The sequence below is a fragment of the Urocampus carinirostris genome, chromosome 6 (assembly GCF_059441175.1).
Source record: "Urocampus carinirostris isolate Australia breed hairy pipefish chromosome 6, RoL_Ucar_1.0, whole genome shotgun sequence".
NCBI classification, from domain to species: domain Eukaryota; kingdom Metazoa; phylum Chordata; class Actinopteri; order Syngnathiformes; family Syngnathidae; genus Urocampus; species Urocampus carinirostris.
The window spans coordinates 21113539-21128270 of record NC_142354.1 but is presented as its reverse complement, the minus strand read 5'-3'; the positions used below and the strand labels follow the sequence as shown (position 1 = coordinate 21128270).

Genomic DNA, 14732 nt, shown 5'->3' with positions numbered 1-14732 from the left:
CATTTTCTGTCTTTTCCCGTGTTTTTCTTTTTCTTCTTTTCTGTCTTTTTGCTTTATTCTTTCTTTCTTTTTATTTATTTTCTTGATTTTTCCTTTTCTGTCTTTTTGCTTTATTCTTTTCCTATATTCTTTCTTTCGTTTATTTATTTTCTTGATTTTTCCTTTTCTGTCTTTTTGCTTTATTCTTTTCCTATATTCTTTCTTTCTTTTTATTTATTTTCTTGATTTTTCCTTTTCTGTCTTTTTGCTTTATTCTTTTCCTATATTCTTTCTTTCTTTTTATTTATTTTCTTGATTTTTCCTTTTCTGTCTTTTTGCTTTATTCTTTTCCTATATTCTTTCTTTCTTTTTACTTATTTTCTTGATTTTTCCTTTTTCCCCTATCTACATTTCTTCTATTTCTTTGTGCTTTATTTTTCCTTTTTTCCCCTATCTACATTTCTTCTATTTCTTTGTGCTTTATTTTTCCTTTTTTCCCCTATCTACATTTCTTCTATTTCTTTGTGCTTTATTTTTCCTTTTTTTCCCCTATCTACATTTCTTCTATTTCTTTGTGCTTTATTTTTCCTTTTTTCCCCTATCTACATTTCTTCTATTTCTTTGTGCATTATTTTTCCTTTTTTTGTCTTTTCCCCAATCGACATTTTCTTTCTTTCTTTCTTTCTTTCTTTCTTTCTTTCTTTCTTTCTTTCTTTCTTTCTTTCTTTCTTTCTTTCTTTCTTTCTTTCTTTCTTTCTTTCTTTCTTCTACCTTTCTTCTTTGTCCTTCCTTCCTTCCTTCCTTCCTTCCTTATACTTTCTTCATAAAAGGCTTCTTCTCATTGTGCAACACCATACAGTGGTCAAATATTACACACTGTACCTTTAATGTAAATCAATACAATAATAATAATAATAAAATGAACATATCAAAATCTGAAAGGATTACCAATCAATTGAAATAAGAACAACAAAAAGTCATTTACCTGAAACAGGCATGCCTAGCCCTGTGAAGATAAGACAAAAGATTAAATGCTCCGCTCCAAATGTTATTTTCCCTGCACCCGAGTGTGACTTACTGTAGCTATGGACTCTCGTCTGTAATGTGACGGAAGATCCCCCACGTGGAGCCCCCCGGGCAATCACTCCCGGCAAAGTACTTCTTGTTTGTGGCACTGAAACCCCTTCGCTGGGCTTGTGGAGCACTTCCGTCTTCTCCCGGGTGGGCTTGGTGACCACCATGGACGTCAGCGGCGTCACAAAGTTATATTTTAAGGAAAGCCTCAAAGTTTCGTTCGTCATCTTTTCCTTCTCCACCCCGGAAAACTGCAACCTGCCATGTTGAAAATGGGGACATTATCAAAGGCTGGGAATCAGGAGGTTGATGTTTGTAGAAATATACAAAACTTTAATTGGGAATTTGTTTTCAATTAAGATCATTTAAAGTGTGTGTGTGTGTGTGTGTGTGTGTGTAAATTACTCAAGATAGATAGATAGATAGATAGATAGATAGATAGATAGATAGATAGATAGATAGATAGATAGATAGATAGATAGATAGATAGATAGATAGATAGATAGATAGATAGATAGATAGATAGATAGATAGATAGATAGATAGATAGATAGATAGATAGATAGAGGTGGTGGGACGGACAGAGACTGAAGGATACAGAAATACAGAAAGTGAAAGAAAGAAAGACACTGAGGAAAAGAATGAAAGAGAAAGTGAGAGACAGAAAAGAGAGAGAGAGATGGATGGATGGACAGAGAGTGGAAGAGACAGAAAGTGAAAGAGAGTAACAGAGAAAGGCAATGAGAGAGAGAAAAAATAGGTAGAGACAAACAGAAAGAGATGGATAGACGGACAAAAAGTGGAAGAGACACAAAAAGAGAAAACTTAAATGATTAAGAAAGAAATACAGGGAGAGAGGGAGAGATTAAGAGAAAGGAAGAAAGAGACTGAGGAGAGAGAGAGAGTGACAGACAGAAATTAAAAGAGATTCAGGAAAAAAAGAGAATGAAAGAGAGAACGAGAAATAGGGAGAGACTAAGAAAAAGAAAAAAGAAAGAAAGAGAGAGAGACTTCTTGAGCAATACCACAAAAATACTTCAAAAATGAAAACCAGACTTTTACAACAACAAATACTACAGAAATAATACAAAACTCCGGATGCAGAAATACCAGAAAATACTGCAGAAATACTATAAAAAGACTACGATGGAAATACTACAAAAATGCTTCTGTAACAATCTTTTAAAAAAATCAAGCTACGGTATCACTACCAAAATACAGAAATAAATCAAAATTCCGACTGCAGAAATACTACAAAAATACCACTATGGCAATGCTACAAAAATACTTCTGCAACAATACTACAAAATAAAACTAAAGTATAACTACAAAAATGCATAAATAATGCCAAAATCGGACTGCAGTATCATGACAAAAATACATAAATAATACTATAATAATAATAAGTCCAAATGCAGAAATACTAGAAATCACTACAGAAATACTACAAAATACTACTATCAAAACACTTTAAAATACTTCTGCAACCATTCTACAAAACTGAAACTACAGTATTTATGACAAAAATACAGAAATAAATACTAAAATCCAACTGCATAAGTACTGGTCAAGTCAAGTCACATTTACTTATATAGCCCTTAATCACAAAAATGTCTCAAAGGACTGCACAGGATTACAATGACACAATTACCTGATCTTAAACCAACATGCGGGCAAGGAACAACTCAAAACCTCAGCGTGAGGAAAAAGAGAAACCTTGAGAAGGGACCTCACAAGTGGTAATCCACCTTTCAGGATGACCAGGGTGGAATAGATTTAGCATTACAATACACAAACATAATAAACACTAAAGAAATACAATAACAAAATACAACTGCAGTAATACTACGAAAACTTAACATAAAATGTTGTGCTAAAACGGTACGTTTTTTTTTTTTTTTTTTAAGTTTAAAATATCCAAAAAAGTGTGTTCCACTTCATAATTGTGTCCCACTTATAGTTGATGCTTCACAAGAAATTACTGTTTTATATCTTGATGTTTGAAGTCTGAAATGTGGCAAAAAGTCACAAATTTCAAGGGGGCCAAATAGTTCCGCAAGCCACTGTATATTTATTCATGAATGGCAAAAAATAGATAGGTCCCCAGGATTGGCCCCTTAGCCAAATTTCTGAACTGCCCACCCCATGATCTTGAATGTAGTTTGCACAAATATGCAGCCACACCCAACAAACATTCCTCTCTGACAACAACAAGCGCCAATAAATTTGGACTTACTCTTTCTGCAGGAGTTGTTTGACAGTCAGGTAGGCCCAAACACGCTGAATGTTGCTGTCCATCGATGTTGCCGTGCTGTTTTTGCCGGTGAAGGTGACACTCGCATTTCTCTGCGGAGTAAGAAAGAATTTTGAGTTTGAGTACTGTATTTTCACAACCATAAAGCGTCCCCGATTGTCTGCCCTAACGCACAGTGAGCCCTGTGTGTGTTGTGAAGCGACAGACGTAGCTGAGGACAGCATGAAGCTGTGTGGGCGCTTTCCCCGAGACTAGGGGGGTCACAAATTCGAGCCTCGGCCGAGTCATACCTAAGACTTACAACATTAGTATCTGTTGCCTCCCTGCTTGCCATTTAGGGTTGGATTGTGGGGTTTGGTCACCTAATGAGAAGTAAAAATTTGGAAAAAGAAAAGGACGTGCGGGCTTCACCGCTAAAGGGTGAGATGTGGCCAAGTTTACAAGGCTAAGTTCACACTGAAAAGCTTAATGCTCATTTCCCATTTATGGTTGAAATCTGGTGGTTTGACCAGTGGTGAATGAGAAAGACGTGTTTAAATAGGAGGGGAACCAATCAGGAAAGGAGCAGCAGCTGGCACTAAACGAGTGAGCGCAGGTGAGAGCAATGAGCAAATCATGACAGTCTCCTGTGTGCACGTGACGTCACATGTAATGTGTCCATTGTGGAAGTACTCATGGATGCTAACGTCGTAGCGTATCTAGCATTATTTTAGTTATTATGCTACTGGAGGCTGAACAGTTGTCCCACCGAAATATTAATTCAACCCAAAACCTCACTCTCCCTCAGTTAAATGCTTTCCGTGTTTTTGTCTGCCATGGTTTGGTTTGATTTCTATGCGACGCAGAAAAACTTGGAAATCGAGCATCAATGATCAATGATTTGCAAGCAGAGGAAGTTGAAAAACACACTCCAACAAGTTTATATCGGTGTGATTTACTTTGTAGTCAGTACTTAAATGAACCACAACCAAACTCAGTTTTGCTCCCGCTATATGTAAGTACGCACACTTGTATGCTTGTTTGTGTTGTCCTAAAGCGGCCGCAGCAAAGGGCACCCGTGCCCTATTGTGCGTTGCAGCCTTTGTACATGATAAATACAAAAATAGAACCAGCCACAGAGAATGTGGCCTATGGTCGTGAAAATACGGTAACTCGAATATTATCCCATGAGAGACCCAGCTCACCGACATGGCCACCACGCGCGGCACGAAGGTTTCAATGTCGTTGTCCGTGATCTGACCGGCCACCACGATCTCAGAACCGTTGTAATACTGGCTGAAGTTGGTCTGGGTCAGACTGGAGCCTCCATTGTAGGTCATCGTCACATCTGTCAAGAGAGGATTGGCCACCTCGTCGTAGAATCCCTGTTGAGAAATAATATATCACACTTATTATAAAAAATGTTTAAACGAAAATGCCAATTTACTAATCTCACAAACTCCTGGCCTCTTAAACAAGTCTCTCAAGCAGCACAAAAATATTTTACTCTTATAGTTTGGATTGCACTCTCCAAAAACCGTTCCTAGACCACGAGTCCCCAACCTATTTGAAGCTGAGAGCTACTATTTGATCACATTACCCCGATTTGAACTAACCTGCATTGGCTCCCTGTTAGCTTAAGATGTGATTTTAAGATTCTGTTGGTAGTATACAAAATCATGCATGGACTTGCTCCCTCATATCTTTCAGATTTAATTTCCCCCCTATGTTCCGGTCCGGAGCCTTCGCTCAGTAAATGCTGGTCTACTAGTGATCTCCATTCGGGCCTCAGTGCTGTGGAATGCTCCTCCCCCTGAGATTCGATCTGCAACCTCAGTGGAAATGTTGAAATCTAAGCTTAAAACACACTTCTATTCTAGAGCATATGAATAACCTATATTTTATGTTGACAATATCTGTGTATTATTTGCCCTCACGTAGGTTTTAGATCAGGGGATGGGGTCATAATAGTCTGTGGTATGCAATAATCTGTGGTCTGTGCAGCCCTTTGAGACTTTGTAATTAAGGGCTCTACGAATAAACATGACTTGACTGATTGGCCCATAGGGCTACCAGTGTGATATGAATTTCTAACAAAACAGCATACCTTATTATGACTATTCTTTTACTATGTTATTACCTGGTTGTAATTATCAGAAGTTGAGGTCAAATAGGCACAGTCAACCACTAAAACATTATGCTAGTTAGAAAATGTCATGGAAAATCCCACTGACCCATCACTGGTCAGCTGTTTTCAGAACCTGCTCACATGTTCTTTGAGGGCTACCTGGTGCCCCAGGGCATCACGTTGGAGAAACTAAATTTAATTGAATTATAGCAAAATCTTATTCACCCAACTACTAGCCACTCGAGAAAATCAAATAGGCACCATAACAAGCTGTAGGGTTTTGCTAAAAAGATCATATATTTCGTGTTAAAATGAATCTTGTGGTAAGGAAACATCTACTTTGCTGTTATCGATTTAACCAACTCAGGACGCCAGAGGTCCACCACAAGGATTTGTTTTTAATAGAAATCTCATATTCAAAAATTGTGTTAGATCCGTCTCTTATTCATTTGTCTCAAACAAATCAAATTTACTCAATGGTAAAACACAGCATATTACTTTTATTTTCTTTTTCAAGTATTGTCAATTTCACAGATAATTAATGTTATAATTCGAAATCCGAAAGAAAAGCCTCCGCCTGATGGATTCCATCCCTCTCTCGCGTAGCACAGGCTGTGTCTGCGCAGTTGTGGGCGCCCACAGTGGGGTGTTTGGGTGAAGCGTTGTCAGACCCAAGTAAGGGGGTGGGCGGTTCCACAACGCAAGTCCTCCTGAGTCCTCACAAGTACATACTTACCACTTCAGACAGCATCTTACCTTTCTCTAACTTCAATAGGATGAAAAAAATCTTCTTATAAAGCGATGTAAAAAAAAGTACCTTCAGCTGCAAGTCGGCATCAGCATCCGCATAAATCCGTCGCGCAACACCGTTGTTCAGCTGTGACAACTTTTCCAGGAAGTTAAAGTCGACGTCAAAGCCAAAACCGAGGCAGTAAAGAGGGAACTTGTCTTGAATGGCCTCCATCACGTTTGCGTTGATTTGTTCCAGATTGGTCACACCTGAAGTAAAAGCAGACAACATTTTTTTTTCTCTTGAAATTGTCATTTACAATTATAATGATATAATGATACATTGTCTAGGTATAGAAATTTGTACCTGAGGTTGGATCTCCATCAGTGAGCAGGATAAGGATGGAAGCAGAACCTTTCCTGGGGTTCTCATTTAGTAATCGAGATCCATCCAATAAGGCGTCATTTATATTTGTGCCTGACGAAGGTAAGAACACATGAAGGCAACTCTACTTTGGATGGTAACCCAAATTACCTTGAATTTCGACAACAAGACACTACTTTTTCCCTATTTTTCAAACACTGCGGCTTTAAATACGGTGTGGCTTGTCTTATTTCCGCGAGACGGATGTTTACAGGTGCGACGGCAGTGACTTCGGATGGGCGCCAAACTCTTTTGACGGGTTTCCCCCCAGACCCCACATCGATGCAGCGTGTCCCTGGCAGGTTGTCTTGGCTGACGCCTTGAAACTGGCTTAGAACTGGTGCGGACCATTCCGACTGTTTGATTTTTTTTGGTAAAAAACGTGATTGCTGCCAAGTGCTCTAAATATCAAAGTTAATAAATTCAATAAAGTGCGGGTGAACAGTGCAAGTAACTATGACTCACTTAGCTAAATGCCTTGTCATCTAATTAGTCATGCGCATAAATGGAAGAACGGAATAAACACTGTCGATGTGGAGTCAGATCGCGGTCTTGGCAGAATCACTGGGGAAATGTCCAACAACAGTAACACATTGCGATTAGGACACAACCTTACTGACTGACACACGAATGCAACAAAAATCATTACACATAAATGCTTGCAGTCTTTCTAACAAGTAGTGTCCGCTGATTGAATATTTTAGTGTGGCATTAGGTGACTAATTATCCTTACGATTTTCGTCCCAATAGGAAAAATATAGCTGTTGATTAGTCACCAACTGCCACTATTCAATAAGCCTACACTACTTGTTAGAAGGATTCCAAGAATGTATGCATATGAAGCATAAATTAGGCGAGGTTGTTGGGGCAGCAGTTTGTTGAAACAATTGCACCAACGTAATGTAAATTATTCATTTTAATTTCTAAAACAAGAATATATCATATTATTACTAAGTTATTACTTTCTTATTACTCTGGTGCCCCAGGGCACCACGTTGACGACCCCTGGATTAGATGGATGATATAGATGAGATATATAAGATTTATTCGAAATATTAGACAGGTAAAATAGAGTAGATAGATTAGATAGTTTAGATGAATGAGAAAGATCAGAAGGATGAGATAGATGAGATAGATGAGAAAGATGATATTTTTTAGATACATAAGATATATGAGATAGATTAAATAGATTCGATGGATCAGATAGATCAGATAGATCAGATAGATCAGATAAATCAGATATATTAGATAGATAAAATAGATTAGATGGATTAGATAAACTAGATAGATAAAATGAATTAGATGAACTAGAGAAATTAAATATGATAGATAATTTAGATAGTTTAGATGGATTGGATAGATTGGATGGATTAGATAGATTAGATCGATTAGATAGATTAGATATGTTGGACAAAATAGACAGAATAGATCGAATAGAAAGATTGGATAAAATAAATGAAATAGCTGGAATAGATAGATTAGATGGATTAGATGGATTAGATTGATTAAATCTATTAGATAGATTCAAAGATTAGATAGAATAGATAGAATAGATAGAATAGATAGAATAGATAGAATAGATAGAATAGATAGAATAGATAGAATAGATAGAATAGATAGATTTGATGATTTTTATGGCACTTGTGCATTTATGTGGATGCAATAGAATTCATATTGACTGCAGCACTAGTTAAAATTGACAACCGTGGACTCTGACTCCTAATCGAGGCTTTTCACGGCACAATCGTTACTTTTCCGATTATTATCTTGAAAAAGTGAAACATGGACGTGAATGAGTTCATTCCTATGCCTGTTATGTCCGCAGCGTTAGATCCGGAGCGGTTCGTACAAAGACAAAATCGAGATTCGTTCTTAAATTTGCCCTTTTGGCTTTTAATCCGGTGGGCTCCGTAGTCTGTAAATCAAATTCCCGGTTTGGAACAGAACGTGAAAACTACCTCCTTGCTCTCGAATCCTCCCTGCAAACTCTTTGGCGCTTTTCACATTCTTTGAGTTTGCCTGAAGAAGTTCTCGCTTCCAATACGAGACGGTGCTGTCGAATGTGATGAGACCAAAGAAGTCGTCCTCGGCCAGATCGTTCAGGATGTGTATTAAAGCTGTTCGGGTCTGAGAAGAAGTATTAGGGAATGGTTTCATTTTTTTAAAGGTCAACGGAAAAAAGCTGTACCTGTTGAATTTTCTTGCCATGCATGGAGCCGCTTTTATCGATGACAAAGACGACATTCTTTGGAATGCGAGGAAGTTGTGTTGGCGCAAAGTGATGGATAAAATATCCATCGGATGTCTAGTTAGAAAAACAAAAGTTAATAAACATTTAGAGTGTGACATAATAACCGCACGGAATGATTGTGAGTGGTTGTTTCGGAATTCAGAACACAACTCTGTAATGCCTCGCTACTTTGCGCTTTGTACTTCGCAGCCTCAGTGCATCGCGAGATTAAAAATATTCCCTGATCCGTTATACCCAATCGCATATTGCTGCAAGCGGAGGCCATTTTGGCTCTCTTTTGCTGTTCTGTCCACCGAAAGATGAACTGAGCTTGTGCTGTCGCAACACATTAGCCCAAATTGTAAATTGGTCTGAGCGTCGAGTGGCAGAGTGCAATTCTTTTGCAGTTCTGTATTCCCGCCTTAAAATGAACTGTTCTCAGGCGGCAGTGATTTATTATCCCCAATCCCGTTTTACTGTAATCGGAGACCAGGAGAAGGCACTTATGTCGTCTGGCTGAAATGAAATGCAAGGTTGTGGCCGCGACCTATTATCCCCGGTCGACTATTGCTGAGAAATGTTTGGGGCACTGAAGCGTGCCATTCCTGCTCGCCTAAAATGAACTGCACTGATTCGGCCAGATATCAATTATCCACAATCCCGTATTGCTGTGAGCAGTAAACGCCTAAGGGCACTTTGGCGGAAGACATGTTGTTATGGCCCGCCTACAATGAAATTTAAGGCTGTGGCCGCGACCTTTTATGCCCGGTCGACTATTGGTTGAGCAAGGTTTTGGCTGCTGAAGCGTGCCATTGCAGCCGTGATCCGTGATCCCTAATCCCATATTGCTGCTAGCGGGAAAAGCCAGACGGCACTTTGACTACAGGCATGCCGTTCTGGCCCACCTAAAATGAAATGCACGATTGTGGTTGAGATCCATTATCCCCGGTCAGCTATTGCTGAGAGGAGAGGCCAGCAGAGCGCATTCTTGGGGGAGGTTCAGGCATCTGAAGCATGCCCTTGCATCCCGCTTAAAATGAACTGCACTCTTTCGGTCGCAAACCATTACCCCCTAATCAACTATTTCCGGGAGAGGGGGCTGAAAGGACAAATTTTTGTCTTGTTTGGTGTTTTTTTCCGCTTAAAATAAATAACATCAGTGCAGCTGTGAACCTTTATCCCTGGTCAGCCATTCCTGTGAGCAGAGGGCATTTTTGTCAGGTCAGACAGCTCTTTTTTGCAAGTGCTGCACTGCACTCTTAAGGCCACGAGATATTATTCCCAATTCCATATTGCTGTAAACATGGATTTTCATCAGGAGGCGTATCTCTCTGGCCTAACAAAGATCACATGCACAGTTGTGGCCGTGATTCATTATCTCCGGTCGAATATTGCTGTGAGCAGGGGCCAGCAGGGCTTTTTTGGGGGGTTCAAGCCACTGAAGCGTGCCACACCACCTACATTGGATATTACCGAATCTTACTGCATTATGTGTTCTGTGTAGCACTATTTAGTTACTCTATATAACATGCTAAAGTGGGCATTTGCACGTCACACTGGGTATTTGTATATTGTATTCTTTTGGCTTTATTATTGCATTGTTCTCAGCTCAGGGATGCTGCTGGAAATGTGAATTTCCCTTAGGGGATGAATAAAGTATCTATCTATCTATCTATGAGAGCTCGCTTGAACTAGACTGTTTTGGCCACCATCCATTATCCCCAGTTGACTATTAATGAGAGCAGGGTACAAGAGAACCATCTTGTGTCATGTTTGGTGGCTCTTTTTTCCGTTTCCGGCCAAAATCTATTATCCCTGGTGGACTATTGCTGCGAGTGGGGGGAGGGGGGGGGGCGGTAATGGGCCATGTGAGAGGGGCTACTTTGGCATTTTAATAATAATAATAATAATAATAATAATATACATTGTACTTTGAAGCGCCTTTCAGGACACCAAAGGTCGCTATACATATAGTAGGACGCAACAATAAAGCAAGAGTAAAACAAGCAAGTAATAAATAGCAAATAAAAACACAGTAGAGTTAAAAGGGGGCGGTACGTGAGGCAGATGATCAAGAAAAGGCAAGTCTGAAGAGGTGAGTTTTGAGTCCGGATTTGAAGGTGGACAGGGTCGCAGAATTCCGGCGATCAGGTGGCAATGAGTTCCAGAGCTGGGGGGCAGATCGGCTGAAAGCTCTGCTCCGCAGAGAGATGAGACGGGCAGCGGGTATAGTAAGATGAAGGGAGAAAGATGATCTGAGGGTGCGGGATGGCATGGCAGTGTGAAGGAGGTCTGATAGGCATGGAGGGGCAAGGTTTTAAATAGCCATGTAGGTGTAGAGAAGGATTTTTCAGTTGATTCTATAGCTGATTGGGAGCCAGTGAAGTTGCTGAAGGACAGGGGTGATGTGATGGCGAGAAGGGTTTTTGATGATGATGCATGCATATCGTGGAGGGTTCTAGTCAACATTAGACGCGATATACTTTACTGTATTGAAGATTTATTTTACCTTGATGTCCCCCAGTGACCTGTCTCTGTTGACGTCGTAGACTATAACCAGATCTCCATCCATGCCTTGCTCATTGCAGCTGTCACATGTTTTCTGTTGATCTTCTGTCGGGTAGAAATTAACTGAGGCCTGCACAAATAAACAGATGGAAATTTCCTTTAAAAATGTATTTTTCCGTTTACTGTGGGAACTTTTTAAATGTGTTTTATGACCCTCCTTAGACACTGCTTTAGTTATCTGAATTGAACATTTCAGGACAGGGTGATTCTAGTGAGAGATTGGCAGTTCTCTGGCAAAAAACGAACAATGCTTCAACGTGGCACATAAGATAAGAATGCAAAAAATAATAATTGATTGCTTGTACAATTTGATATTAGCGTCTTTGTTGAATATAGAAGACAAGTTGGTTTTGATTTCAGTGCCATTGACCACTGTAGGCGAATTTAAGTTATATTTATGTCTAGAGAAGTCAAAGATTTATTTTGATTTTATTGGCATTGACGTCAAAATTTAAAGATTGATTTGAAATTGCCTGACAGTGAATACATTTGAGTTGAGTTTCTTTCACTCTCCATAACAATGCTTCAACCAACAAGATAAAACACTACTGTCACCTAGTGTAAAAAAGGTCTACTCACAATTTTGCGGTAAAAGCATTTATCAATTACAGATCTTCATTTTAGAACAATGGTTTAATAATAACAACATACAAATGGCATTCTGAGTGAATATAAATAAATTGTATTGATAAAATAAAAATTACAATGATATTTGACAAAGTAAAAAAAATGTGTTTATTGAAACATCACTGAGAGTATCTAAAATATTTCAGAATGAACTATTTAAACTTGAGCAAATATAAAACGGGTGATGCATTCGTAATCTGAAGAATATTGAAAGAATACTATGTAATTGCGATTCAAGGGACATTGTGTCATTTAGCGCTTCCTAGTGGCACAAAACATACTTAAGAAAAAACAATATTGATTTGAAAAATAAGCAAAAATAAATTAACTTATATGAACATATTTTTAAATACTCATAGTTTGAAAAAAACTGTACCCAGTTTACACAAAGTGTGCATCACCAAGAGGGATCTGACACAGTTGTCGGCCATCTCGCTGCTACGGGTACTCAAAAAAAACTCTGCTGTGATTTGGTCACATTGACTCTCTCTAGTTTTTATTCTTCTTGTGCTTTTTAGCACTCATTTTTAGTTGCCCTAAACAATACAGCGACATCTAGAGGTCAAATAATAAAAAACGGTCTGCATTTGTATAGCGCTTTTCAAGTCACTGAAGACCTCCCAAAGTCTTTTTATACACACAAACTATTCAATAGCAGCATCAGCCATGCAAGGCTACTACCTGCTCATTGGGGGTATAAGGAATTCAGTGTCTTGCCCAAGGACACTTTAACATACAACAGCCAGGAATCAAACAGGCGACCTCTTGATCCCAAGTCAAGCGCTTTACCTCCTGAGCTACTGCCGCCCCAATACACACTGCTTCTTTATGGATCGAGTCAGAAATCTAGAGTTGTTTTGACCTTTTGAGCATCTTAATGTGAGTTCTGGGCTATAACAGTATCTTATCACGGTTTATTTCAGAAATTTAGATCTTGTTACTGAAAACGTAATGTGTGGTTTAAGATGAGAAGAAATATACCAAATGAAATTATATGCAGAATAATTGGTTTTGCCTCAAATTTGACCTGTTTCTCTGCAGTGGTTTTGGTGATAGCATTAGCAAGAGCGCCAGTGCTAAGTCCTCCTTTCACATCGATGAAGCTGATTCCTGCATTTTCTTCAATGTGCACATCCACCTGAAACGTGAAAGGAGAAAGCCAGACCAATAGGGCATTAGAGCAAAAACCAACAGAGCGAGGAACCGAAGAGTTCATTACCACCCTGATCTCCCATCTAGAGTCCATGAGCATAATATTCAGTACAACTGCCATTGTTAAACTGCACATATTTCAAGTATTTATCATTAATGTATTGATTTATAACAATTTTATCCTTTTACTCATTCTTACCTTCTTAAATTGTTTTACTTGCGTTAAAAACAGAAGCCCATCCATTCTGCTATACTTGCATAATGACAATCCAGGCCATTCATTCATTCATGCATTCACCCGGAGACATGCACACACCTTAAAGTCTTTGACAGGTTGCATTGGGCGAGCATGGATCTGCAGCTCGTACTTGCCCAGCGTGCGTTTGAGCAGTTCCTCGTACGTCAATTCGAAGGTCACCTTTTTGAGAGCCGCCACCGTCACAGAAGTCTTAAACTCTTCCAGAGTTCTCCCGACTGAGCTGAAGAAGGCAGATGAACTAAAATTAATGGAGATGTGTGTTTATTTTGGAGGGGGGATGTTGAGTTAAGCACTTTTGTATTAGTTTTTATGTTTTACTTGTTAAAGATTTTTACCCCATATTCTTGTTGGCCTATCAAATGTAAAAACCGTTCACCAAGGCAGTTCTTTGCAGTGACGTACAGTCAGGGGAGGTAGGTGAAACTGCTTCACTTGTCATCAAGGAAATATAAAATCAAGATTTACATACAGTATATCCCAGCTTTCTTCGGGAAACAGGCAGGGATACCCTGAACTGGTTGCCAGCCAGTCGCAGGGCACACAGAGACAGACAACTCACCCGCTCATTAACACCTAGGGACAATTTGGATCGGCCAATTAACCCATGTTTTTGGAATGTAGGAGGAAACTGGAGTGCCCGGAAGAAACCTACACAAGCACGGGGAGAACATGCAAACTCAGCACAGGAAGGCTGGTAGCTGGTTTTAAACCCATGTCATCAGAACTGTACCGCAGATGCGCTAACCACTCAAATTTATTTATCTGTAAATCTGTGCCTCACCGGACCTGAACCCCACCACACGTGTCTGGTCTATAGATGGATAATTCCTGCTTGATACCTGACAATGCCAGCGCTTTCCCCACGAGATACAGCATCACTGTATTGCTGCTGAGCTGCTTCTTTAGCCTTCACGACACCATCATACACCTGGCCATCCATGAACCTAGAGATAGTCAAGAAAAGATTGAGGTAATTTCTTAATACATGTTATATTGATTCATATTGGAATACGAATGCATTTGATGATTCCAAACTTTCAATTTTTTGGGGGGGTGGTTGGATTTATCCTGAATTGTTAGTGATTAGGTATTTTACAAAATGTATTACTTATTATACCCCATCCGTGTCATTTCTTGCCTGTGATTGGTCCGTTGCCACACATGAATGCCAGTAAGATACATTTGTGGGAATTTGTTGCCACCTTGTGGGTGTTTTGGGGAACTACTTTGATTGAATTAAATTTTTCCGATTGTACGGTCACGGAGTTACGGTTGTCAAACCGGGGCACTGGCATCCCTAAGGTAATAAGAGGGATGATTAAGGAATAG

At 39.3% G+C, this 14732-nt stretch overlaps 1 protein-coding gene across 2 annotated transcripts in view; it reads right to left on the bottom strand.

Moving 5' to 3' along the window:
* Positions 1-14732, bottom strand: part of LOC148364134 (inter-alpha-trypsin inhibitor heavy chain H3-like) — a 35334-nt gene that overhangs the window by 15976 nt on the left and 4626 nt on the right. For both annotated transcript variants that reach the window (XM_088338234.1, XM_088338235.1), the window contains exons 3-14: positions 14243-14347; positions 13461-13623; positions 13020-13130; positions 11307-11435; positions 8756-8872; positions 8526-8694; positions 6511-6621; positions 6232-6413; positions 4492-4671; positions 3290-3399; positions 1058-1311; positions 965-985 (exon numbers count right to left, since the gene is read on the bottom strand). In XM_088338234.1, the coding sequence (XP_088194360.1) occupies positions 965-985; positions 1058-1311; positions 3290-3399; positions 4492-4671; positions 6232-6413; positions 6511-6621; positions 8526-8694; positions 8756-8872; positions 11307-11435; positions 13020-13130; positions 13461-13623; positions 14243-14347 (1652 nt within the window). The remainder of the gene's footprint in view (positions 1-964; positions 986-1057; positions 1312-3289; positions 3400-4491; positions 4672-6231; positions 6414-6510; positions 6622-8525; positions 8695-8755; positions 8873-11306; positions 11436-13019; positions 13131-13460; positions 13624-14242; positions 14348-14732) is intronic.